At 43.6% G+C, this 27,616-nt stretch overlaps 1 protein-coding gene across 3 annotated transcripts; it reads right to left on the minus strand.

Annotated features, from left to right (window-relative positions):
- Positions 1-373: 373 nt before the first annotated feature.
- PDGFA (platelet derived growth factor subunit A) lies at positions 374-27,616 on the minus strand (the record flags this gene model as incomplete). Of its 3 annotated transcripts, none has more annotated exons than XM_082312449.1 (6): positions 27,267-27,616; positions 25,989-26,085; positions 18,478-18,582; positions 16,135-16,322; positions 8,387-8,513; positions 374-507 (listed from the first exon to the last, which is right to left on the minus strand). In XM_082312449.1, exons 1-6 carry the CDS (start codon positions 27,327-27,329, stop codon positions 374-376), a joined length of 714 nt encoding a protein of 237 aa, XP_082168575.1. In that variant the 5' UTR covers positions 27,330-27,616. The 3 variants fall into 3 exon arrangements, with proteins under 3 accessions (XP_082168575.1, XP_082168577.1, XP_082168576.1); XM_082312451.1 differs by lacking the exon at positions 374-507 and adding an exon at positions 3,964-5,455; XM_082312450.1 differs by lacking the exon at positions 374-507 and adding an exon at positions 6,706-6,761.

A 27,616-nucleotide genomic window follows, 5' to 3' on the forward strand; every position in this document is an offset into this window, starting at 1 on the left:
TAAAAACAGTTCCCTTAGGAAATGTTACCCACACCATAAAAGGAATGAATGACACTGAACTGAAGGGAAGTATAACGAAAATTGTCCACCAATTTTTTGTAAATTCCCATAAAATCTGAGTCTTGATTGGTTCTATGTGCATAATTTTCACTTGAAGTCACGAAAGGTTGACTCCTTAGAGATGCAGGAAATGACTAGCTCATGATAGCATAAAAGGCTGCATAATTGCATGGGCAAAAAGCTGGGTTTTCATCAGTCAGTACATTCTCTGATGATATGGCAGTGGTTTTTGATCATGTATCCGATGCACAATAATTAGGCAAAATGACTTACCCTCAATCTTTTCAGTATTTAGCTCTAAGGGTGCAAGGATTCATTCTTGGAAAGGGAAGATGGTCGTGTGATTTAGGGCACTGGATGAGCACTCAGATCTGAGTCCTATCCCTGGTTCTGCCATAGCCTTGCTGTGTGACCTTGCACAGTCATTTCTCCATGCCTCGGTCTCGCCTAAAATGGGATAACAATAGTTCTTTATTTCAGAGGAGATAGGAGTACAAACCAGTTCAAGGCTGTGCCGCAGAGATGCTACAGCAAAGAACGGCACAGAAAAGCTCAGACATGGAATAATACCTTGCTATTAAAATGTGGCAAAACACACAGTAATTAAATGAAATAAGATACAAAACATAGGCTGATTTTTGAGGAATGAAACATTGATAGGCTTTTCTCTGTTGCCTGAAATTAAAGCAAACTTCAGTGGGATTCTTATGGGTATGAACGATTTTTACCTGACTCTGTTTCTGAGATCTGCTAGTACTAGAAGCTGTGTATTAGAAACACCAAGAAAATTACTTCACTGAAAACCTCCACATTGTTTCTGTTTTAAAGCAACCACGATTTCCAGCCCAAGAGAGGGTCAGATAAATATTCAGGGTAAGATTTTCAAAGCTATGGAAGGGGCCTACAAACATGATTTCCTTCAAATTCCAGTAAAATATGAGCATGCAAACCTGAGGTAGCTTTGAAACTTCATCTTTGCTTTTGGGTACACTTTCAAATTAAATTATAAATGGGGCCACTGATGTTAATTGAACTGTCAGATGTCTGGAATAGCTTCAATACCCCTATTCCAGAGTTACACTGATGCTGGAATTGGACAGAGCTTTAGCAGGGAGCCTTCAGTAATGAATATTTTTCCAAATGCAAAGATGAATCTTTTTCTGTCCACAAACACATGGATATATAACAGCATTTGTCTCTCACGTGGGGGTCTGTTATGGGCCTGTAGGATCTCGGGGCACATGCCTAGATAAAGCAATTGATTTGGAGACAAACAGATCAAAGGCTGTTCGGTCAGGCAGGAAGAGAGAGGAGATGATGAGACAGATCCTAGGAAGGGAAAATAATTTCTGAGAGACAGAAACAGAGGAATGGCAAAGTCGGGCAGCGAACAGCTGGAAAGCAGACCACAGAAAGGCAACATGGACCCAAGGAGGACAGCCACAAGAACCTCACAGCTGGAATGCTGAAGCCTGTTGGAGGGAGCAGACCTGTGAGATGGTGTTCCAAGCAGAGTAAAAAGCCTAAGCTCAAAGACACAGAAGTGCTGGAGCTGCCTAGGAGCCTCCAGGGCTGGCGAGGAGCAACTGCCTGTAGTCACCGTCCACTGTCTAATAAAGCAGATGCCAAGCAGGACAGGAGAAAAGGAAAGCAAACTGGCACGCAATCCTTGATTTCACTCAAGAAAAGCAACTGAAGGGCAGTTCTGGAAAGATGAAGCACAGAATTAAATGTAATGAATTGACTAGAGAATCAGCGATCATGCACGATATTGTAACACTGAGATTCTTTTTGGGCAGTCCACTACACATATACTTTCTGACCAGAAAAGACCTCAAAAAAGGATGAAATCAGACCAACAACTTCTGAATCTCTGGACAGAGAAAGCGACTGCAGAATGTAAAACAGAAAAACGTTTTGCCCCCAAATCTCTACCTAGTATGTGCAAGCACAAAAACGACAAGGTGTTAAAGGATTGCATGGAAACGTGACTTACAACTATCATCTTCAACTCCGTCATTAAGTCCCCTACTAGCCTCCCACCCCACAGATAACAGAGATGTCAATCAGATATCTTGCGGCTCCGATTGCTCACACCCTTCCCTGTAACACTCCAAATGTTGCACTTTAAAAGTCCAGATGGAGTCCACCTCCAGTAGACAGCGGAAGAAGATATGACACGGCATTCACAAATGCACAGAGAACTGTTTAATTTACAGCCACAATGGTGAAACAAACCATTTCAGAGCTGGGACATTCAAAGTTAAGTCTGACACTCATTCTTATATTCACTTATTGTGCTTAAGTATTAGAGAACACAGGATTACATTAACAGTACACAACAATCTGAGATCCCTGCAGGACCGAGTAGTGAAAGGGATGAGCAAGAATGAGGGACCAGCCCCTCAAGTGGTGTAAGCTGGTACAGCTCCATCGCAGGCAATGGAGTGATGGTGATTTACACCAGCTGAGGATATGGCCCTTGAAATGTCCAACTTAACTTTGAATTAATGTCTCCTGTGTCACAACCTTTAACGTTACTGTTCCTTCTGGTTGTATCTGCCACCTTGAAGAAGGACTAATACCGTAGCCTGTAATGTTCGAAAGGCTGGCGGGTAGTATCTCAGCTGGACTACAGTAAATGACACATATGTCATGACACTACTCCTCGTATTTTAAAAACCGTGGACTGGATCCTCATCTGATGTAAATTAGCTTAGGGGCGGCTGAAGTCAAAAATATTTGCCAATTTATACTAGCTGAGAATATAGCCCTGAGATTTTTGTGTTTGCTGCTGCATGCCGTGTAAACACTGTGCTTGAGAACAAAGATGCATGTGCCTTTCATTCCTGGTAACAAAATGAACTCGAGACTACAAGTCTCAAACAAACAACTACTGGAAAAGACTCCATTCAGTCTTCATTCTCTCCTGGTTTTCTGAATTTGGCATAACACATTTATTTGCTGGCACCAATAAAATGCATGCCTCTCAGTTTGCCCTTTTTTCAAGGCTTTAATATAGGGCCAGACCCACTCGTGATGTAAATCAGCAGAGCTCCATTATACTCAACGGAGTTACTCCAGGGAAGCTGGCCCGCAGACCTGAATGCGACCTTCTTATGCCAGTGCAACCACAGGACTCTCAAAGAGTTGTTTTGCAAATTATTCCACTTAAGTGACTTTGACATCCTTTCATACCTGCACAGTGTCTGAGTGGGTCACATAATGCTTTTCATCTACATGATTTTAATGGATATATGTTTTTTTTTTTTTCATTAGATATCTTTTAGACAAAAAAGGAACGGAGCAACATTATTGGCATCCCACTGAAACATAAATATATAAATTACATTTTATACACTTTTTTTAAACGCAGACACATACATTCATGTGCATAACATTGTGAACAGTACACTTAGTGGAAAACAAGCACAGACAATCTTAGTTAAATGTATTTCCAGTTTTGGTGCTCAACAAGTACACTGGGAAAATGATCACAAAATAGAACGGTGACTAACTATCTCTGCATTAGTATCTGAAGCCAATAATGCCTGTTAGCTAACATTGCTTTGTTTGGTTGAAATTGGACATAGCTACAGGAACGGGAGGGGAATGTTTGAACTATATTTAAAGAAATGGAAGGTTAAAAATCTCTCTTTTGTTATTTTAAGGTTCTGCAGTTCATTCACATTTGAAGTGATTTTCTTACTTGAGTGGAAACACTGTTTTCAAGACAGACTTTTTTGTCATTCCAAACTAAGAAAACTCTTTCATCTCTTTGCAGATGTTTCGCAAATAGAAGAATCCAGTAGTTCATTTTACATATCCAATGTGATAATCCAACTAAAACAAAGGGTACATAATCCAAACTACTGGGGTGGGGCAGTGATTTTGGCCAAGTGAGTCGCCATGTCATGTCTGGCACAGCCCTAGGTTTCCAAAGCGGTGCGGAAGGATTTAGCCATGTGGCTCCCACTGCAATCCGTGGGGAACTGAACATTTAATCCTTTGGCACTCTGAAAACACAGGAGCTGGTGCCAGAGTATTTTATCTGCCCTGCTATAGTTAAAATAGATTTTGTTGTTATTTGGGCTATTCTACTACAAAAATATGACCACAAAATGCTTTTTTTTTCTTTTTTTTTTTTTTTTTTTGGTTCAAGAAAACATAGCAGGCTTTCTCAGGTATATAAAACTGTTAATTTTTAGATAAAAATACAAACTTCACCTTTACAAAAACACATATTTCTGTTGAATACACATAAAGCATAACATTTTACCAAAAATAAAGAATTTTAGGTTTTGTTCAAATATTTGCAGCAAGGTAGTTCCCATGCCACCATGACATTGTACAATGCAGATACAAGAATTTGTACATTTCACACAGCTCCAACATGTGAAATAAAAGTATCTGTATACTGATAAGAATGACAATTGCTAACACAATATCACTAGTAGGCAACTGGCATAAGTCTTAAAGGAAAAAAAAGGATTTTTGCATGGATATCCTATGATTTGTTTACGCACATCTCTCTTTTTTTCTGTTTTTTTTTTCTTTTTATGTAATGCTTTAAATTACGGGGGAGGTTGGGGAACATAAACCAAGAAACGTCTAGAAAATTATGCATAGGTATACCATTTTTATTTTAATACATCTCATTAGTTTGCATCCCACTAGGAGAAATACCATAATGTTTTGTGTTCTGCTTATTGTTATACCAGTCTTTTATATGTGTTATTGGCAAATGTAGTCCAAGAGATAATAAAAAGCTAGGCAAAGAGTAAAAAGAAAACTTAATAATCACTTTATGGTGTAAAAAAAAAAAAATCCACTTAAGGCTCCCCAGAAGGTTTTTTTGTATAGACTTTTAAAACACCACCAAGCAAGGATGTATTGTTCTATAGTGTTTGCGTGGCATTTGATCATTTCATACATTCCTGCTTTTTTTGTGCCTGAAGTCCATCAGTGTCCATCCATCTTCATCAAGAACGCAGGCACATTTCTTGACGTAAAGCACCGTTGACTGCTCTGACAGAAATCCACTATTCACTTAGATTTTTGTCATGTTTTTGAGTACTTTTGGTATCCTCCATTCATTCAACTGTCTTTTTTTCTTTTCTGTTTTTCTTTCTTTCATTTTTTTTCTTTTTTGGACAGGGAAGCTTCCTATTGTTTCACAGAGTGCTACAATACTTGCTTTGATGTCACATTAAACAAATGTACATTGTCTCTTTGTTCTCATTAAGTGTTCTTTTGAGCCAGTTTTTTCACATAGGAGAACAAATAAAGTATACAGTCAATAAGCACCATACATAGTAGGTTCAGGAATGTAACAAACCATGTACATCCATGTCCCAGAGAGAAGTTTTTTTTCTAGCTTATTTTCACCTTACATCTGCAGGAGAGAAAAAAGATACAATAACTCTATGATTAGAATCAAAGGTCCTATCCTCTAAGTAGATGACTTAAAAAAAAAAAAAAAAAAAAAAAACTGTTCTGCATGAAGAGTCACTAACCTGGGACAAGAAGTTCTAAATGCTGTTTTGATTGAGTTTACATGCTCACTTTTAAAGTTGAATTTTAGAAAATCTTTGCTTCTATCATACTACTCCCAATAAATACCTGTTAATCTGAAACAGGATATGAAGTTTAGCATTCTTTAGAAACGATACATCAGTATAAATGAAAACTGCCGTTGGGAGTTTATGTGCAAAAATAGGTGCTTGAAATTAAATTCACCATCATCCAGACGTTAGGCACATACACTGCAAAAACCAAATCATTCCCGCTTCAAATACTAGAATCAATTGCAAGTGCTGCAGTTTACATAATTTCAATTCATTAAGAAATGGAAACTCCATATTTAATTTGGAATACGTATCGCCATCATCATACATTGCTAATATGTTGGCCAAAGGATTTCAGCCATTTTTGCATTGAGAGGGTGTTTTTCACTACACTGAAAACCTCATGAATTTTGATGACTGATTGTCATCATCCTACTGAGACTGAACAGACCAAAAAAAAAAGATCTTAATTTTCTGGTGTAAGTAACACAGTGCCCTGCAACACAAAAACATGGTACTTCTAAGCATCTTCCTTGTCAGGTAGGCAGACCATCAGACTGTCTCAGGTGCATGTACAATCAATCCCAGTTCATGCCAAAGCATGGGTTTGATGGTCACGCATGTAATAGTATTTGCTGTCTGTACACTCAATGTTTTACAGCCAATGACTGGAAACACAAAAATTTATAACCTGGCAATTCATTCATGCATTATTATGTGATGCTTTGACCTCAGAAATCAATAATGAAACAAAAGCAGAGGCAATGGAACTTGAAATTTCAGAAGCTGAAGTATTAGCACCCTCCAAAAAAAAAGAAACAAAAAAGGCAAGAAAAGGAAGTAGCTCAAGAATGTAAGATGCTGATGGTGATGTGGAGCTTAAAAGAAAAATACCAGCAGGTAGAATTATCAAAGCCAATCAAATCTAATCTCTTTGCAGCCTTGAGGTAGCAAGTGTCAAGATTTTGAACAGTGATTAAGTTGAAGTGATGATATTTGATTAAGTTTTCCAGTACTTGTGCTATTAGGGTGTTCAGCATATAGGTCCTACCTGAGTATCAAATAGTTGCAGTAGGTTTTATGTTGGTTTTAACTTTTTTCGTTTCCGTTTTTTACCTGATTCCCTAGGCCTTCCTGTCAACATAAGGGCAGGGCTGGTAAAAAGCCCTAAGGTAATGCATTTCATTGAACACTGAAGTAATATATACTCAAACCGTTTACATTTCAAAGAAATCCCATTATCCTTTGCATTAAAGTAATAACTTTATAACGTCTGATTTGACATTCCGTTTACAAAGTAATTATACAAAAGTAAAGAAATAATAAACGAAGCTGGCATTGCATACGTCATTTCCAAGATCCATCTATAATTACTGTTACCATGCAGTAGTCAACATTTGCTTTCAGCTCTGTAGTTAAGCTATTTTCAGCTCATCATCCACTTGCTGGTGCAAGTTTTGTTCCTATCAGTAATTAAATCCTAGAAATCTATATTCTTCCATGACAAGTCTACCCCATTTTTCACACACACCAAAAAGAAAAGTTTTCATCTTAGAATCTTAACTGCTTAGTCTTTGGCAATTAAAGACATTTTGGAAAACTGAAATTATCTAATGAAACTTTTTTCCCAAATAGAAGACATAGAAAAAATATCAAACCATACACACATAAAAACAACCATTTTAAATGTGGTTTTGTCTACTCATAACTAGTTTCAGCTAAAACACTCCGCTCAGATTATAAATTGATGTCCAATAAAATCACAGCAGAGGCCTAACTTTGCTTTTATACAAATTCTAATTCTTTGCTCTGTACATAGCAACTGAAGTTTACATTCGCTTCGATCAGACTTATGTCTCCATGCTAGATGGAGACAGTACAGAAAACCCTTCCTTACCAAGCCACCTACAAAATCCATCGCCTTTGGGCAGCTTTCCTCCTACATTTACCTGCTCTTCACTGACTCTCATTTTGGGGCTGGGTCTACTGCACCCCTAAATTCCCAGCAGAGATGAAAACAAACTTTTGAGGTTGCCTTCAACCAAAATCAGGAGAAAGGGAGGTGTCCTTTCTACTGTAATGGGTTTCCTGAACACGTGTCAAGTTCTGCATTGATTGCACCCTAGCAAGAGGATCTGAGCTAACGATTTTAGGTGGTTTTATGAAAGTCACATTGAAAGTAAATATTTTTCCCCATAAATCTTCCCCCATGGTAACTTAATGTTGGCTTGATAAGGCAAACTTACGTTTAACATGACAACTGACAATAGATTCTTGACTATATGTAAGTAACAAAACAACAGAAATGGGCAATGTTGTTTCAGAACTCCTTACTCCTGAATATTGAATTTATTCCTAAGTGCTTTACATTCATTTCATTAATATTTTCCCCAAGGTCAAGTAAATCTCAGCCTTAGCCTTGTCTTCACAAAGTCTAAAGAAATTAGGCAACAGAGTTCACCAATAAGCTGCAACATGACAACCTTTAACTTCGTTAAGCAAGACCTGAATACTGTCGGGCATTTATGTTTATTTAAAGGCTAACCTGATGAGAACTGATACACTTTAAGCTTCAAATGCAAACTCTTTATCCAGCACAAACTGTCCCTAATTTTGCATCTTCAACACACAGAGTAACTGGAAGCTTCTCTACTGAGTTCACTGGAAGCAAAGTTTGCTTTACATTCTTTACTAACACAAAATAGGGTCCATATGAAATCACCATTAATGCAAAGGGAAAAAAAAAAAGGAAAACATACCAGTTTCTTCTTCTCTATAATCTGAATTAGTATTTGATGATGTACAGGTACATTCCATATGCTCTTCTAATCTCACCAGAACTTCTTTTAATTTTGGCTTTTTTCTAACATATTCCACTTTTGCCACCTATAAAATACGATGAAGTATGTACTGAGACACATTAACACAGTTATAGTTCAGAACTGAAGACAGATAACTATATACCTCTATTTTTAATGTAGCCAAACCCATATAAAAAGTTAGCATACTACTGATCTTTTATCTTAATTGTGCATCATGTAACTATTTATTGCACAGACTATTTGTTTATTCATGTTCAGCAGTTTGAAACAATTTTCTTTTCCCCCAAGAGATAAAACAATTTCCCATTCATTTTGGTTTGAAGTTTTAAGCAACTCCGTTTTCACATGTATCACAATAAACTTCTATACGGATTCAAATCAGTGATTGTTCTTGTAGACTGCCACTTTTAGCATGATCTTCTGTACATGTTGACCACTGTTCTTAAGCTGATGGCATTACATTGGTTTGTAATACATTTTATAATCTACAAATTGGTGTCTCCAGAGCCATTTGAACGTAAAGTGTCCAACTCTTTACACAACCAGGATCTGAATATCAGCTTAGAAAGCAGCAATCAATCCTACTCACTTCTTGCAATGACCTGGAACTTGTTTACAGGACTTCCCATGCACTGTTTTTAGGTCCAAGGGAACTACCACTAGCAAACCGGATCCAGCCTTTGGCTTTATGGTGGATAGCTGACAGGTATGCTATTTCTCTCCAGTCCATCCAACTGCTTCCAACTGCACTGCTCCAGTTTGGGCCAAAGCACTGGTATCCTTAAAAAAAAAAGTCTGGAGGGCAAGGTGAGGTTGGAGGAAGGAGCATGCTGGAGAAGCTCTGGCTACATGCAGCTCTCACATCTGAAGGAAACCAACGCAGAAGAGAAGGATGTTGGGGTGGGTGGGATACTGAACGTGAGGACATCCTGACCAACTTGGGGCCAACAGCCAGGAGAGGAGGAACGGCGCAGGGGGCAGGAACACTGCCATGCTGGGGTGCTGAAATGGGTTGAGGAATGCCAGGCACAGACTTGTGCTAAGTGTAACGGGCATGATGGTCATGGTTGTGCAAGGGAATATGGCATAAAGTGGGCAAAGAGAGTGCTAGACAGTGCATAAGGGGTCCAATGTTTAGTTTATAACTGTGTTAAACACTGCGTGAATAGGTGATCATCATTTGCTTGGAACAGAAATCACTGAAATGAAATCATGGCCTCTCAGTCCAACTAATGATTTATCTACCATTTGACAAAAGGGGGCTGCAATGTGGCTGTCCCAGCGAACAAGACAACTACATAGTACAGGTATGCACTATAAATAAGACAGATGAGGGAGTAGAAGGACAGGAGAGGCTGGTTGTCTCTACAGAAGTTACATGACAAAGCCATAGAGTCTGATACAACCAAAAGCTGCAGTTACTACCAAATAAAGCATCCACAATTACACTAGACTCTCCTGGTAATGGTTTACTTGCATGTTTGGTGGGGATTTAATGCTCCAAATCAATCTTCACACTATGAAAATCATTCCTTCGCCCTCCCAAAAGTGGAACAACAGTGTCACAAAATGAGAGTGGTGGCTGGAAAAAAACATCACACTCCCAGTTTACAGAAACATTCTTCTGGCTCTGTGGACACAAACTACCAAGGACCTCTGAATGACAGTAACAGAAGCTAGAGTAAAATCCTGGCCTTATTGAAGTCAATGGGAGATCTGCCATTGCTTTCACGGAGCCAGTTCAGATCCACATTTTAGTCACTGCCTCTTCTGTCAACAGGGTCTGGAGACAATTTTCATTTACCCAGCAAAGAAAAGTTGCACAGAGACAGATGCAGTAACTAAAGTGTCCACAGTAAAAGGTATCTTCCAAAACTGCCAGATCTCCATATAAACAGATTAAGAACTGGCCTTGACATACAAGAATGCTTTTGCAGAAAGCCTAACTATGGGTTGAAGCAGCGCGTTTCAAAATCTCATATCAGAACTCAACTCCACTGAGCCTTTGAACGCAAAGATTTGAAAATGTATGGTACATCTGAGTCATCTGGCATCAAAGGATGACTAATCCTTAAAATTTACAAAAACAAACAGTAATTAAGACACCTCCATCATCAGAGACAAAGAAAGAGACCCAGCAATCATGTAACAGCTTTCAGATCTGCCATGCTTATTACAGCTGTTAGAATAAACCAGTCCTATTGAAAATTACACGCAACAAAAATAAACTGTAATCAAGCTTTTTAACGTCTGCCCTTGTTTTGCTTTGTTTTCTAAACTGAAAGATATATGCAGTTCCTGTGGCTATTTGGTATTAAGCAACAGTAAAAAAACCCCAGATAATTCTTTGAAGAATAGGATCATAATGAATTTATGCAGCAATTTAAAGCTGTTTTTTACTGTACTGTAGTTAAAATACAATCCAGCATACGTTCCACTGCCCTACTTCATGCTACACAAGTTAAAGGAATGTCATTTTGTAAGACATTGCAAATATTCAAACTGAAGCAGCACGAACCAGATAAATTGCTGTGCTTGTGTCATCAGTTAATACCTGCTGTCACACAGGATCTGTAATTAACGCTTATCTAAAATGATACGGGTTGCAGGTCAGATTTTCAGTGGGTATAAACAGGGATAGCTATGCTAACAGCATGGGACTTGGCCTTGTGTTAACATCTTTTTTCTTCTTTGTATTTTCCTCCCTGGTGTTTATCTTGTGCAGTTACTCTTAGGGGTATTACCAAATGCTTTGAGATGGTCAGTCCTCAACAAACCAACATCAGCTTCTTTTACTCGTCTCTAACGCAACAAAACTAAAATCCATGACAACCTCAAATCCTCCAAAACCACAAAATATCAGTATATAAAAACTCTCTAAGAGAAAGACAGTGAAATCACTGACTAGCTTAGTTAAATGGCCTGTAATCGGTGGCACTATACTTGTATCACTGTGGACTCTAGGTATGGTGTGGTGGCTAAGTAAAAGTGAAAATAAAATCTGATACAAATATGTGGCCTAACAGAAACATCATGGGAACACCCTTTCTAGAGCTTCTCCTGAAGAGATGAAATTGGGGAGTAATAGCAGGAAAAAAACAAGACTGTAAGCAGAAGCGTCCAAAACATGTCTAGCACAAAGCCAAAACTTATCATGGGCAGGAACTTGCAAGAGAAGTCTCAGTGCAGAAAATTCCTCGTAACAGCAAAACTCATGTGGCTGATAGCTAAATACAGGATGGGAAATAAAACAGAAATACAACTGAATGAGGATGCTTTTTGGAAGCATCTGTTTCTTCCGTATTAAAATAAATGCATGGGCAGCGGCAGGGAGACCAGCCACCTCAGAGCCTGGCAGCCACCCATCCTAAAATACCCATTAAAGACGTTTACAGGGCACTCCTCAGGCAAAATCCCTACCAAGAAAAGCCTTGTGCAGTTACTTAAGGCGGGGTAGGGAGAGTTTTCCCTGCAGGGAAGCGTGGCCCAGGGGTGCACCGTCCTGTTAGCACACAAGGCAGGGACGGCCCTGACACAGCTCCAGGGACAGGGGGTGGCCCTGTCAGTGCCCGGGGCGGCGGGAAGCCCTGTCACAGCCCCGGGTGGGGGGGTCCGCGGCCGGGCCAGGCCCCGGGGCGGCGGGAAGCCCTGTCACAGCCCCGGGTGGGGGGGTCCGCGGCCGGGCCAGGCCCCGGGGCGGCGGGAAGCCCCCTCACGGCAGCGCGGCACGCCGGGAAACGCAGTCCCCGCGGCGCGGGAAGCTGAGGCGGCCGCGGGGCACGCTGGGAAGGCGTCGGCAGAGCGGGCAGCAGTGCGAGCCCGCGGCGGGAGCCGCCTCAGAGGGCGGTCTGGCGGTGCCTCAGCGAGGGCACGGCTGGAGGAAGGGTCCGGGGGCAAAACTGGGGGGTGCTGCAACAAAGCCGCTACCCGCCCCGGGGCGAGAAATGGCTGATGGGGGGGGTCTCTACGTCCTCTCTCAGCAGGTTGGGAGGAGCCCAGCCTTGCCCTCTGTCAGGCAACTGGCGGCGGCAGGGTTCCTCTCACGCTCTGAGGGCACCTCTCTCCGGTTTTCCGTCTTGTCTTCACCTGTATCGGGGTTTCCCCTGTTTCTCCCGTTCTTAAATTGACCTTTGATACCTGTCAGCTGGTCCTGCCTGCAGGTCCCACCGAGTGCTGGCAGTAATCTCCAGTTAAGCCACAGCTAAAATCAAAGTGCTGTTTATCCTAATGATAGAAACAGTCACTGAAGAAAAATGTTCTTCAAACTGCAGACATTACATACAGCCACTTTACCTACACATGCAATTTGTTCTGCAAGGCCTTTTTAACCTCTTCAGAGGCTGGGCAGCTCTGCTGAACGACTCCTTTTGAATTCCTGCATTTTTTTCCATCTCTCCGAAACCTCTCTGAACAACTCCCAGATGACAGCTGAGGAGCTGCTCCTGCGTTCCTTCCTTTCCAACTCCTTTTCTCTGCGTCTTTCCCTCAGGTTAATTTACTGTAAGAACATACTAGGTTAAATTTCCCCAAATCAGCTCAACATTGAATATTCAGAAATGGCTAAAGCTGGTACGGCTATGGCTCAAGGCCAAGCAGAAGGCAAAGCTGAGGTAGATGGACTGATGTAGCTTTTGTTTCTTAGTTTGGAAATGAGCATTGCTGCAAACAACTGTAATATTCAGCTTGGCTATTCAAAATGAGCAGTATAGGCAGGATTTGCTCTATAATATTAACTGTTTTTTGCTGCCGTGACCAAATACACAAAGAACATCATGCTCAACATTACGAGAAACCTCTTGGGAAGACTCAGTTCAGAAACCCCCCCAAATAAATTATGGTCTGGTACTTGGTAAATACTTGATCTCACTGTGCAGAAGCAACAGAATCTGCAGATGTTACTGAAATGCTTTTGCAGACAGGGGAGGAAATATATCTGTAATAGAAACCAACACCCTAACTCACCAATCCTTGTCACCATTACTCTATCAGGAGAGAAATGCAATTTTTTCCTTCCTCTGTTTGATAGAGCAACCCCCAACCAGCCGCTTTATTTCAGTCCGATATTTGCAGTGCTGTACAGGTACAGCTTGCTGAATAGGGATGTCTTTAGGACCAGGAGGCTGTGCTCTCATGGGCTCACTCTGTTATGGTGCAGGGCAAACCAACCTTTTACTAACCCACCCCATGAAAGGGAAACCTTAGAGGACCCATTTCGGGGAAGCTGCGCCACCAACACCCCTGGCTTGGAGCCTCCTTACAGCTCCAATTCCACAAGCCCATTAACAGTACTTCACTGACCAAGGCGCAGTGAAGGCGAAGTAAGGACATCCCCGAACCCTACAGCCTTTGCATGGTGTTCGCAAGAAAGGAATGCCCCAATACAAGCACCTCCACTGCTCCTCCCACACTGCCACGGCTGTCTTTTAACCTTGACTACAGTGGCCCTCAGTAAGACAAAGAAAACACCCTTTGCTTTCGCCTGTTGCATGATGCAAACCCACTTGCTGACCTTTCTGGGTGAACATTTTTCTAGTGTGAATGGGCCAGCTATGATCTCACTACCTTGTCAATGAAGAGGAAGCGGGGAAAGCCTTTTCAGTGTTTAATCAAAAGAGGGCTTTTATGCAGTCTGACATCAGGGGAAAACACAAGACGGCTTTCCAACCGCACTGCAGGAACAGCTGAGAAGGCTCTCCAAAACCACTCCCCCTACCTTTCCAGCGACCCTCACTCTGGGCCAGCTACTTAATGGCATGAGCAGACATTCAGCTCTGAACGTAGGATTGGCAAAAGGCTCATAAAACCATCAATTATATCAAAGCTACCGGAGGATCTGACTCTGGAGGGCATAAATATGGATTCTGTTCAGAGACTTCTGGTGTGACAGTGGGGTCAGCCTACAACCTTTACAATGAACATCCTGTTCCTGCTTGACCTCTTGTCCTTTTTTTCCCTTCTACTTAATGACTGTTTGGAGCAGTCTTGGAGCTTGGAAAAAAAAAAAAAGTCCTCCAAAGCTGGCTGACGTATATTGATATTGCTGGTGGCAATATATTTACACAGCCACAAAAGCAGCTGCTCAGCTAAGCCTACTGTTAGCTTGCGCCCTACTAAAATGAATGCAAATCTAAAAGCACTAAAACTGTATCAGCGGACTGAATGAGAAACTAAGACTTCTTCAATGTGGTGGCCCCAGCAATGACATCCTGCAAAGCTGCTGCCAGAAGTGGAGTTCGGAGCTTCTACGGAACCCTCATGTCCCCAGCAGCGGGGGACTTCGACGGCCAAACCTCTCCCTCTCTGTCTAATCTTCCCCATCACTGCAGGGGTAGGAAACAAGCACAGGGTTGCAATGTCACACACAGGTACCAACAGCAAGTTCACAATTCACGGCTCAACTCTTTGCTGGGCCTCTCCAGATGCTTTATACACATTAGTTGCTACACAAAATTAACTGGAAGCTGTATCAAACCCAAAGGCAACAGCACTAGATATTATAACCCTGAGGTACTTTGCTGTTTTCGCTTCTACTCTGAATTGAATGGCTGAGAATTGTAGTGCTTCAATTTCTCCACTTAGTTCTCAGGCCTCAAAGAATTATTGGTCCCAATTTTTTCCTCATTTTTAATTGTTTCTGCAAAGTGTATCCCCCAAAGGAAAGGCAGCCAGCAAGTGTAAAGTATAATTATTTTTTAAAAACTGAGGAAACCTGTTGAGGTGTTTCTCCAGCTTATTTGGGTGTGAAAACGTTTTTCAGATATTCAGGAACGGGCAAGAAAAATAAATCCTGCTCAGATGTGTGCCTGTGTGTATGAAAAACAATGAACTGCCTTAGATGCCATATTTTGTGTTTAGGACGTACAGCTCTACATGGGTTAACAGTAGCTTTCTCAGTAAGAAATCCATTGCAAGTACAGTGATCAGTATGCTGTGCTGGGCAATTTTATGTTCAAGAATGTGTTGGGTTTTTTTTTAAATTCTGCTCTTAAAATACTCAGGGCAACAAGAACTCAGCGTCTTAATATAAATGCTAAGTGTAAGTCTAATCTCCTACATGCAGATGTAAATCAACATTACTTGTTTAAATACTGATAAAAATTAGAACACAGTGAAGCCGAATGAACATAAGAAATATTTCACGTAATATTTACTGGAAAATTGCAACAGGGATTTTGTCTAATGAGTAAATACAGCATGAAGCCGTTGAGTCTTCTGTCCCTGGGGTAGGATAATTTGAAACACATTTTTTCAGATCAAAAGTGTTATGTTGTCAAATATAAAAGCCCAATTTAGGCTGCATAATATTTAATTAAGAAAATAGCATTCCATACTGTGATTTATTTATTTTTTTAAGTCCAATGCCCCTTGAGTCATTTTATCTTCTTAACTTTTAGATTTGTACTGTGCGAGATCATGGGAAAGACACAATCAACTTTATTTTCATTACAAAAGAAAAACCTAAAGGGAATCCTGTGAAAATCAAATCCAAACCCGAGATTTTCCAATGATCATGTAACTTGAAAAGACCATCTGCTCACTCAAAATGGAGAGGAGCATTGTATCTGATCCTCCGGCTATGAGGATGGATACTAAAGATCCAGGTCATACAGAACAGCCACAGGAATACCTGGAGTTTTTAGACTGAAGAGGACCCTCTTGGGGCTCTGCAGCCACCATTTGCTCACCTTGACACTTCTGTGATGTATCCGCGATGGCTGGCATTTCACGCTGCTGGTGTTGCAACAGCCAGTGCAACGTTTCACCTCCACGCAGGGTGGCCATATCAGGAAGTTGGCAGAGGTGGGATCGATCTGACTCCGAGGTATCTCGTATATAACCGTCCGTGTTTTGCAAACAGCCGGGATGGCTTCCTCTGCGAACACAAGAAATTCACACTTCCAGGTGAGCCGCTGCTCTCGCCTCAGTGCACCGATACTTTACACCATCGATTTATGAGCGGCACCCTTAGCTGGCAGGTTGAGATGATGTTCTCAGTTCCCACTGCGTACCGACAAGTCGGTGCTGAGTACTGTTTGCCTACCACTAGACTGTGTGTGCTAGTCTAGAGAGAAGCTTGACTCACTCCCAAGAGCCCAGCCCTAAAATGAGGGTTTACAATGGCCCGATCCCAACATAGCTCAGAGCACATACCATTAGGTAAGGCAATTCTGGCTCTTTAGAAGCGATAGCAAGCCAGGGGCTTCTCCGGATTAGATGATCCTCTAATACAGCCTCCTAGCCACTACGTAACAGCAGCTGTTGTTTTACAATATTGGGGCCATCATTGCATGCACGTATTATCACACAAACATGCAATACCTGGCAAATACCACCACAGAAGTTGCACTGAGGATATTTATATCACACCCAAATTGGCTGAGCTGGGGAACAACCTGCACCAGCTTGAAACTTCTGAGTCCTGGGTTTCCACTTCCAAAACCTTAACATCCCTCATCAGGGAGTCTGGTCCATCTGCCATCCCAAAGGGCAACTACCATTTTTTTTAATGAACTTATCAAAGCTTTGTACGTGCTGGGTTTTATTTAATTTGTTATTTTTTGAATGAGGCAAAACCACAAGAGCAGCATGACTGAAGAACCTGCAATGTAATTTTCAGCTAAAGCAGTATCCTGCTGGGCTCAGGTAAGGGAGCTGGTAGACAACAGTTTCAGCCACATGAGGATCAGAAAGAGTAGCTCTGTGCTGCTGCACAATGCTGCCATGAAAAATCCGACCCATGTACCTTTCTCAACCTAGGGACTGCCTAAGAAGTCAAGCTGACAATTCAAAATGGTCCAGAAAATAACAGCAATTGCAGGGACATCTTCTTTGATGGTAACTTCTCAGAAGGCAGCTTGGATTTTTCTGCCTTACGGTGGAAGCAGTGATAGCTTTGGGTTAGATGCGTCAGGGAACTGGAATACTGCCTGCACTTCTTCAGTTACTTCTGAAGTACAAGAAGTTCAGGCCTGGTCTGTGCCTGTAACATGAAAACCGAGGCCCAGTTTTGAAAGAGATGCATTTCAGTCAGCTAAATAGAGTGAAAATTCTTCTTCTCAATCCCCAATGCCATGAACTCAAGAAAATTAACGGATCCAATACTGCAAGATAGCTGGCAACTCCTACAAGTTATTGAGCATATCCAGTTCCCACTGACTTTTATGGGGAGGCATTCAACACCTTGCAGAGTAAGGTGCCAAGTGTAGCAGACTGTTTCAGAACCGCTGTTCTCTAGAGGCATTCAATGCGACGAGCGCGCCTGCCAATTCACACTGCAAACCCATGCTGACAGCATGCTGTGCTATCTACTGCGTACCACCGTAGCTTAATGTACAAATATATTGACTCTGAATTACCTATAATAGATAAGATGATGGATCTTTTCCACGGTCAAATGGAATGGCAAAACACTCAGATTTAATCAGATGAACAAGTGTTGCATACAAATCCTATTCTAGAATTCATTAACATCTCTTTAAATTTATATTTGGGCTTTGCTGGATCACCATCATTCTTGTTTAATAAGGAAAAAATCCCCTGTAAACATGCCTGGTGCCCTACGCAATGATGGAAATCAATGCCCCAGCATTTCAGTCAATGGCTTTTAATTTTTTGGATAAACTGTTTTTTTCTTTTGAATAAAGAGTCAAGCTGTTTCCTTTTGTGGAGCTTCTGTACTGAAAACTCTACCAACTGTTGATGTTTTTTAAAGCACACTGCTGTAGTTGTTCCCCACACTATGAATTATACATTGAATATCACAGCATTTTCTAACCAAGGTCTAGCTTTCTAACATGCTGCAACAAGAAAGTGAATGTAAAGAATTTGTGCTTGTCTGTCTCCTATGGACATCCTCCAGAAGACAGCTTCTCAGGCAACGGCTCGTTTTGTGCAAAAAGAAAGGCAGAAACTAGAAATGGCCTTTTTCCTTTGTGCGTGTCACATTTTTCCAGTGAAATGTCCCGCTTGGCTGACCAAAAGCACCCCCTCTGTTTTTACTCCCTAAGTACAAATAGCTGGTTTCTTACCAATGCTTCTTTTTCTGCGAATGGGCACAGGACGATTCTCTTGCACATGTTTAGCAGAATGAACACTATAAGATCTCAAGTTTGTTTCTGAAACATCATCATATCCTAAAACAGGAAACAAAATATTAAACCTCAGCTACGTTATTCACATTATTGTCTCTACAGTGCTGTTCCATACGTATAAATCTGTGCTGTATGTATGCAGAAGACCAAATCCTGCTGCAATTAGTCTAATGTAACTCCTGTCAATGCAATTGCAAGGGCGTAAGGCAGGGAAGACACAGACATTAAATGTCATGTATAAGCATGCACAATTTATTTCTAATATCCATTTTACTGAAAGCCCGCAGAAACAGTGCACACTCTGTGACACAAAACCGTATCTGCAGTAAAACAGTTGCATTTTTATGTGAAAGGCGTAATAAAGCTTTTCTTACTGGAGAGGTGTAGAAATAAGAACAATAATATTCCACGTGAAATATTTCTTAAAAGAAGTGTTTTGAAGTTCTGCCATGAGGCTACGGTAGAAAACATGGTATTACACACCCAACAGCAACAATGCTGCCTCTGTAAATTTTCTCCTGCTTGGTTTTCAGGACAGTACTAGGACAGAATCAAAAGCAAAAAGTAACTAGCATGGGTTTCCTTTTAGCCTCTCTGTTGCAGAACAAATCCCCTGTGAAGTATCCTAACCTTTGGAGGGGCATCTGAAGCTACTGCAAACTCTGGGACTGCATCCAGGCTTGTCTTGTTCCCTAAATAAGCCTACCACATGGGTTAAAGGGCCATGAGAAAAAGCAAAGATGGAAAACTTGGCATTTCATTTATCATAAAAAACAACAAAATAACTGCTCCAACTATTTGGTTTTTGTTAAGTGAAGCAGTCCAGGTCGTGTCCCATGCAGTGGGGTTCCGAAAACAACAAGCACAATCTGCAAACAGGGGATCAGGAAGATGTAAGCCAACTGGGGACTGCATACAGATTCCAGTACACCACACTACGATTTTTAGCGCTCTGCTGCTTGGGGTGCCCTCTGCAACATCACTGGAGAGTTTCAAGGTTTCACTGCTGGCTCCAAAGAAAACTGTGATGTACACTAAAAAATGTAGATGGTTATTACACAGTACTCAATTACCCTCTCTACACGCTACCAACATCGTGCACTCCTCTGCCTTCTGCACTGTCACGCTCCTGGCTTCCACTTCATTTTGCATCCACAGTTGACTGTGACTCTGGAACTTGTTTTATTCTCAGCATTGTTAGTAACACACATCATAAGGGTCTGCTCTACAAACAAACCATCTGCTTTTCTCCTCCCTCCAAGAAATCCTGCCCTAAAGAGCACGCAGCTGGTGAAATCACCTGCAGAGCCCGGCGAGACATGAAGACAGTGGTATCTTCAGCACCTTAGAAAGAGCTCCGTGCCTCAAGGTCTATCTTCACTCCTCGGAAAATACTGTCGGAGGTAGCTAAGAGAGGATGAAATTGGAGGTCCAAGAGGTAGTGCCAGGATCACCCACTGGCCCTGTCTATTTTCCTGATCAGCCGAACAGATCCTTGTCTGAAGTAAGTCAGTGTGAAATCCAGACTCTCGATTTACCCAAATAAGTAAGTTGGCTCCTACTTCCTATGTAGAGTGCTTGTTTCCCATTGAAATCAATGGGAAATTTTGGACCCTGACTAGCTGATAGCGGGCCTTATTTGCAGTCCCAGTCCTGTAATGTAACACAGCAATGCCTAATAGATTTTATTTCTGCTTTTATTGTACCCCATACTCCAGAAAACTCACCAGTGGGGTAAATAAAACGGCTTGCCTGGGACCCCACAGGAAGTCTGCGACGGAGCTGGGGAGCGGAGTCAGGTCTCCTGCATCCCATTCCAGTGGCACCAGGCCATCCACCTGACCCCAAAGGCTGTTATGCAAAATGAGGATCCGTCCTGATGTTCCTCCAGCCCTCTTCCGCTTCCTGACGCTCAGCCACCCAACACCTTAATACTGACCTCCTCGCTGGCAGCTTCGAGTTGTCACAACCTCTCCCTCAATTTGAGGCAACGAAGTGATACTCAAAAGCACACAGCATGAATTCTGCTCAGTGTAAGATCCAAGCTAGGCTCAGAGCAAGAAGCAGCTCTATCCACACGCGAACAGCGTTTAAAAAAGATTGAACACAAAACTAATGCCTCTAATCCGAACTGCTTGGTGGGCACAGACATCTTGCTGAAAAGAGAAACCGTCGATGATGCCAGCTGTACGGCAGGCCTGAGCCACAGGTCCTAATCCCACATTCAACACGCTGGCATAGCTCCCTTCTAACATGACTGATTTCTTGCTGTCTTGTTTAAAGAAACTGGTAAGACTAAAGGAATAGTATGATCAGCTAACCAATATGTTAAGCCATGTGCTTATATATAACTGCTCAACTCAGCTGCAATTAGCCATATTCTATCATCATGTTTATAAAGCAAAATGACATGTCGAGGAGCATGTGTTGCTTATAAGATGATTTCTAAGGTGAAGAAGGCCTCTGGCTCATACTGCATCTCACTGTCTCGCTACATATCTTAGGCATGTATATCATTTCGTAAGTTCATGTCTCACTGTGGGGGTTAAAAAAAGAGATCTACACAGCTAGCACAGCAGACTGCAAAACAAGTTCCAGTCAAACCTCAATGCATTATGCAACACAAATTGTATTTCTATCGACACAGCATCAATTTTTTTTTTTTTAATAAACAGAATTATGGAGCACATGGCTGGTGCCAGAAGACACTATAATGCTAAAGGCACTTGGTGTCCCCCTGATCCCCACAGGCATTTGGAAGGAATTCCATTTCCCAGTGAATTCAATGGGAAGATCACTGCACTTCAAGCAATCTTTAAGTCAACAGGAGTCCTGCCCAAGCAGGACTGAAAAATCAGAAAGTCAGCTTTGAAACCCACACTTGACTCTGGATGTGCGGCCAGAAGACTTTCTTTTATTTCATTAAAACAACGATGCTACGGTAATTACAAATAGTACTCTCTCGTTTGACTTTAAAGAAGCCTGATACCTAATTTACAATCCAGCAAAAGGATTCCCAAACGAATCATGTCAGAATTTGCATCCATTTTTCCCCCCAAGGTACTGACTTTGGAGCATGAAGTTGCAGGATAAGGTGTTTCAGCTCTTAGTGAAGGAAACGGGAGTTTATGGGTGCTTAGCGCCTCACAAAATGAGGCTCAGAGCAGAAAGCTTAGAAACGGTGGTTCTTAGTTTAGCAATTGAACACTGCTTGTCACTAAGCGAAGATGGAGGATGCTGCACAGAGCCAGATTAATGCAGCTCTCTTTTAACATTTTAATAATAAAAAAATGTTTTCATGGCAGCCGATCAAGAAATTTCTCTGTAATCTTTTATGTACTGACAACATATCAACGATGGGTAGACAAACTCTTGCAATTAGCCTTGGTCAATCCATTAGTGTAGCTGAAATTGTTCTTTTTTGTCAAATTGGCATTTTTCCACTGGGTCATGGAGTATAAATCACAGAGTTCCTGTGACATTCTGCCAATATGGGATTACTCGTCTCCCTAAATAAGCATGTGGAAAGTATCCTAAGACTACTGTTACTTTATATTTATCAGTTTATACTTTTGCATTGCCATCTCCTTCCCAAACAATTTACGTGAGGTACAGTCTTCAATATATGCAGTCTTAACACAAATCCTTCTAGATGTCACTTTGATGTGCATCCAAAAAGCATAGGTCCAAGCCTTCTAGTACCAACAGCAATCCTCCTTATCTCTTTTTTCAGGAATTCAACGTAAGGTACAACAAACCGAAATGGTCTGTCTTACAAATCGGTCCTAGAGCCAGAAAGCCCAAGGCAACGTCAATCTGTTTGTTCGATCTTCTTTCTGGCCGATGCAAAGTATGCCCTTCTGACATCCAGCTGCAGAGATAGATGTCATTAAGTTTTCAACTTTGATCTATTAAAGGAAATATAAGTAGCAGCCTGCGAGATCCTGTTTTCTTTAGGTTTTTTTCCCTTTACCTAGATGTGATCAATGGACTGTAAAGCAGGAGGAGTATTGCCTCTGTCTGTCTCAGGGAAAACACAGGCCACACATGGGAGATGCCGGCCTCTCGTCATGTTTAAGAGGTGCAAGGAAAGCCAACGCGTTGCATGGTAACATCCTTAATTTGAGCGCCGCGCCAAAAGCCACAAAGTCAACAGAAGATTTTCCAATAGATTGAGCTCTGCGGCTATCGTAAGGCTTTTCCATGAAAGTACACTGTTAATTTAGAACATTTCTCCACTTAACAAAAGCTGCTCTGCTAGTTCCTAATCACAGGCCGTTAAATTCACATGGCCTAAGGTGACCCTCTGGTTGATGCCCTTAAACCATGCAAAGAGGCACACTCAGCCCTGCGTTTCCCCACCCAGGAGGATGGCTGGGGGAAAATCTGTTCCCAGCAGGAGGCAAACATAATAGGTGATGAAATGAACTCTACCTCCCACAGGACAGATGGGAGAGGTGAAGCGCGAGGAGAAAAACCACGCTGCTAAGCCAAAGAGAACTTCACAGGCGGAATATAGGAAATGCCCCCGTTTCGGTGATTTAGCCTGTTAGTAGTAAAACTGTACTCTGCACGCTACAGCTGCCTACTTCCTGGGATCGTGCATGCTTTCTGTTTTAAACAGGGTCAGACTCTGCTCTCTGTCACGCCAATGAAACTCCGTAGCTGACTATGGATCCCAGTCACAGCCAATTCATAGAAGACCCTGTTTTCTGATACAAACAGAGAATTTTCTTGTTGCCTTTACCGAGATTTCTCTTTGAATCGGACATGCTGCACTGGGCTCTGACAAATTGGCCTGGATTTTCTTTTTTGAATACAATGATAAGCTCCATGTTGCGTAGTGTTTTTCTTTAAGTAATATGCCAGATGGTCTGGGGGTGTGGTTTCTAATTTTATGAAGGGGGTTATCAGTCATCTCTGCGCTACAATATAGAGACCAAATCTGTCAGAATAGAAGAAAAACCTGCCCACTCTGACTTACAAAACTTACTTTTCCAATTAAAAATATATGCTTTGCATTGCAGGAGAGAAAATGACTGTTCTTCCTTCATTTTCCACAGATTCTGCCTTGTTACTCAGGAATATCAGGCATTTTCTGCATGCGTGCCTGATCCTGCAAACTCTTCCCCTACAAGATCATTCTTAATTCTTGAGTCCACCCACTGAGTTTAAACAGGGCTACTCACATGCAGAAGGACTGGCAATACCATGCACTAAAACGCGGGAGAAAATCATCACTGGAGTGTTTTTATTCTGAGCCTCGGTTTAAATCAGTATCCGCTAGAAAACAGAAATATATCTACTGTACGAGCCCTCACTGAACTAGCCCTTCCCGAGATGCAATTACAGCCCTAAGGAAACACATTTCAGAAGTATCATCTTGACAGTGACAACTAGAAAACAGTCGATTTGCTAATCCAAGCCAATACTAAATATAGTAAACAAGGCCGATCCTGTTTACTGAAGACAATACGGTAATTTCAATGTTCGATTAGTCACTCTGACAAACCCTTAATAAGAATTACTCATGACAGTAAAGGCTGCGGGACTGTGCCCAGAAAATGTAAATGCGGGTAGTAAAGACTGGTTACTCTCTATGAAGATCCAATCCTGCCTGTGTAGCTCAGAAAAGGAGCACGCAAGCAAGAACAGGGTGAAAGGCCGAATATTTTGGTTTTATTTTTTAATATTGTTTGAATTCAAGTCTTAAGGCATCACTGTTTCATGTTGAAATAGTAAAATATTTATGTGTCTTGTTTCTCTCATGGTTTCTAAACCGACAAATTGCACAAAAACAGCAAAACGAAATGGTAAACTTGTGGCTGACCTCTTCAATTTTTGGTCATGCATACTCTGGTTAATATTTGCCACGAGTTAAGTAATTATTTTCTGAAATAAATTTCTCTCCTCTGCTACATCTACTAATTTATTCAGCTCCCGCCGTTGCTCCACTTCTCTGCTTGATTCTCTTGCAACGGAGCCATGTGAACTTTTGCTCTCCTTGTAAGTGGTATTTAAAAATGAAGCATGTGCTTGTTACACTGGGGTATTTGAAAAAATAATGTATTCTGCTAGCTACAGAATACCGACTCAAACGCAGAAGCAGCATGCAGTATTTTAAAATGCTAGCACTGAGATCCAGCCCTCCTGCAACAGCAGCCAAGCCTTCCGCTGAGTTCACCGGGAAACAGATTTTAGCAGTAGTGCACTTGTCTGGTCCAAAGCAGTCTTCAGTGGGGAAATATGTATTGCATACCCCTTCCCTGTTGTGAAAGCTTCTTTAATTGCAGTGATAAGCAATAACGATGAAGCACTGCTCTCCCAAAATATTAAACCGATGCCAACAAATCTGGTAATTAGTAATTAGCCTCTATGGTAAAGTATTGTGCAAGAGAGAAATATTCCCATTTTCAGTGTAATGGGAAACTGTTTGCTCCCTAATCACAGGAAAATTGAAAGCTATGTCTGTAAAATATGTTCCTGGTGCATTCCTGCTCATTAATGCAGCACTGTGCAAAAAGCAGTGAGTTAAACTCTAGAAGGATCCTGCAACACTGAATGAAGGTGATTGAACCTGGCACAGACTTTACAAAAATACACAGCATATGGTTTAAAAGGAGATGGCCCGGTACCAACGCAAGCACGAACTCATTCATTTTTCTCCATTTTGCTCTTCAGAAAGATGCACGTTTCCCTTGGGCACATCAAAGGTGCCGGGTTTATTCTCTCTCAACTAAGGGAAGAAATCACCAGGAACAAAGTGCATCAAGTGAAACCAAATGATAAGAAACACAGTAATACAGTGCTTCGAGATCTGATTTACGGCTGCAACGATCTGTTTGAACTGCACGTTCTCACTACACCCATTTGCATGCCTAATGATGCAGAAAATAACCCTGCACTATTTTCTTTTGGAAAAAAAGTGTATTTTTAAGGCTAAGCTTCATATGCAGGTTCCTGTTTAAAATCAGTGCGGACGGTTTATTTTCCTTTTAATAAAGCCCAGCACTTGAAGAGACATTACTTCATTCATAAATATTGTTTCAAATATTTTAAATACCTCTAGGACAGTAGTTTAAAGATAACAGAGCAATGCAAGACCAACAACAAACCTTACGGAAATTCTTCTCCGCTGAGAGACGGAGAGGTCTGAAAACACAGAGGGTCGCTAGGTCCCTCTCCACCCTGAACCCCCCGAAGTTTTCATTCCCGATCGGCCCCCTGGCCGCCGCCTCCCTTTGAAATAAAGCTCCCCTGCCCGGGGCAGCCTGGCTCTTGAGCCTGGGTCCCTGCACGGGTCTCGTCCCCGAGGCGAGGCTGCCCGGGCCGCGCCGCCGGAGCGGCGAGAGGCGTGCGGGGCGCTGCGCCGCGGCCGCCCCCGCTGCCTCCCCCCCGGGGCGGCGGCGGCCGACGGCGCGGAAGGAAGGAGGACGGGACTAATTTACCTACGGAGTCAATCTCCAGGAGGCGCTGCAAGTCGCGGATGCTGTGGATCTCGCTGTGCGCCAGCCGCTCGATGAGCTCCTGCGGGATCTCGGCCTCCTTCAAAGACACACACACCGCGGGTCACCGCGCAGCCCCGCGCAGCGCTGCCCCGCGCCCCTGCAGCACCGGCGACCGAGCGCTTCGGGGCTGGGGGGCCGGGGGGTTTGGGCTTTTATGGAGGGCGCGGGGTGTTTGCTGGACGTGTTTGGACGAAGCAGGGGAAAAATCCGCCTCCCCCCCCTCCCCGCTCCACCGGGCGCTGGAGCGCGCCCCGCCGCCCCCGCCTGCGCGCCCGCGGGGGCTGCGCGCCGCCCGCCGCCGGCGGAGCTGCGCCACGGCTCGCCCGGGCGGGCAGCGCCCCAGGGCTCCGGCCCGGCGGGGCGCCTGCCCGGCAGAGCTGCGCCTCCGAGCCCCGAGCCCCGAGCCCCGCTCGACGGCTGGAAGCCCACCCGCGGCAGCCGGCCGGTGAAGTTTGCCCAAGCGGGCGTGAAGTCCGCCGCGGGCGCGGGCTCCCCCGCTCCGGGGAGGAGGAGGACCGCGTCCCACGGGGCCACCGCCACCCTACCAGCGCCCACGTCGCGGCTCCCAGTGCCAAGCAGACCCGGTCCCGGGAAAAGTTAGGAGTCCCCGTGCAGCGCCGAGCACCGCGCTCGCCCCGACCGGGGCCACCTGTAGCAACCCCAGGACGCGGCTCCGCGCCCCCCTCCGCCCCGAGCAGCCGTGTGCCGGCGGGCCGGGGCCGGACCCTCGCCCACCGTGAGCCCGGGTGAGGGGCGCTTGGGGGGGGGTGGCATTCAACCAACTTCTGCCCAAGGCAGGAGCGGTGCCCGCGGCCGGCGGCGTGCAGCGCCGTGCGCCGCGGGGGCGGCCGCTGCCAGGCGGCTCCGCGCACCGCTCTGCTTGCAAATAGCCGCAGCACGTTTGCACCCGCGGGGCGTGAATATGTGTATATATTATATATATATATATATAATTTTTAAGGGCAGCCAGCAGCCCCGGAGCGGAAAGCACGGTCATCCCCTTCGCCTCTGGCATGCATGAAATGGCAACTTGCCTTCTGCCGCGGCCCCGCAGGGGCTGGGGCAGGGCGAGCGCTGCCGGCGGGGCCGGGGCGCGGAGATGCCCGCCGAGCCCAGGTGGGCGGCCCGCTCCCCCGGGCCCTCCGCCGCCGCCGAGCCCCGGCCCCCGGCTGCCGCGGGCCCCGGGGACCGAGAACGCAGGAAGCCGCTCTCACCTACCTCGGAGAAGGTAAAGGACAGGTAGCCAAAACCTATCAGCAAAACGCAAGCCCAGGTCCTCATCGCGGTCTAGTGCACTTTAGACACGGAGGGAAGGCAACGCTGATGGAGAGGAGCTGCAGGCCGGCTCCTGCCGCGCAGAAATTCAGTACCATCCCTCAGGGGAAAGGCAGCGGGGTGGCTCGGGGGTCCTCCGCATCCAGGGTGGGTCGGGGCTGCCTCGGGGCGGCGGTGGTTTAATTACGGCGCTGCCGCTGTTTGTATGTTCCCCTCGCTACGGGAGCGTGGCTGCTCTCCTTTCTGCTGCTCTCGCTCGCTCCTCTTGGCTCTTAGGACTAGACCAGCCGGTA

Source organism: Platalea leucorodia, assembly GCF_965183815.1.
Source record: "Platalea leucorodia genome assembly, chromosome: 5".
NCBI classification, from domain to species: Eukaryota; Metazoa; Chordata; class Aves; order Pelecaniformes; family Threskiornithidae; genus Platalea; species Platalea leucorodia.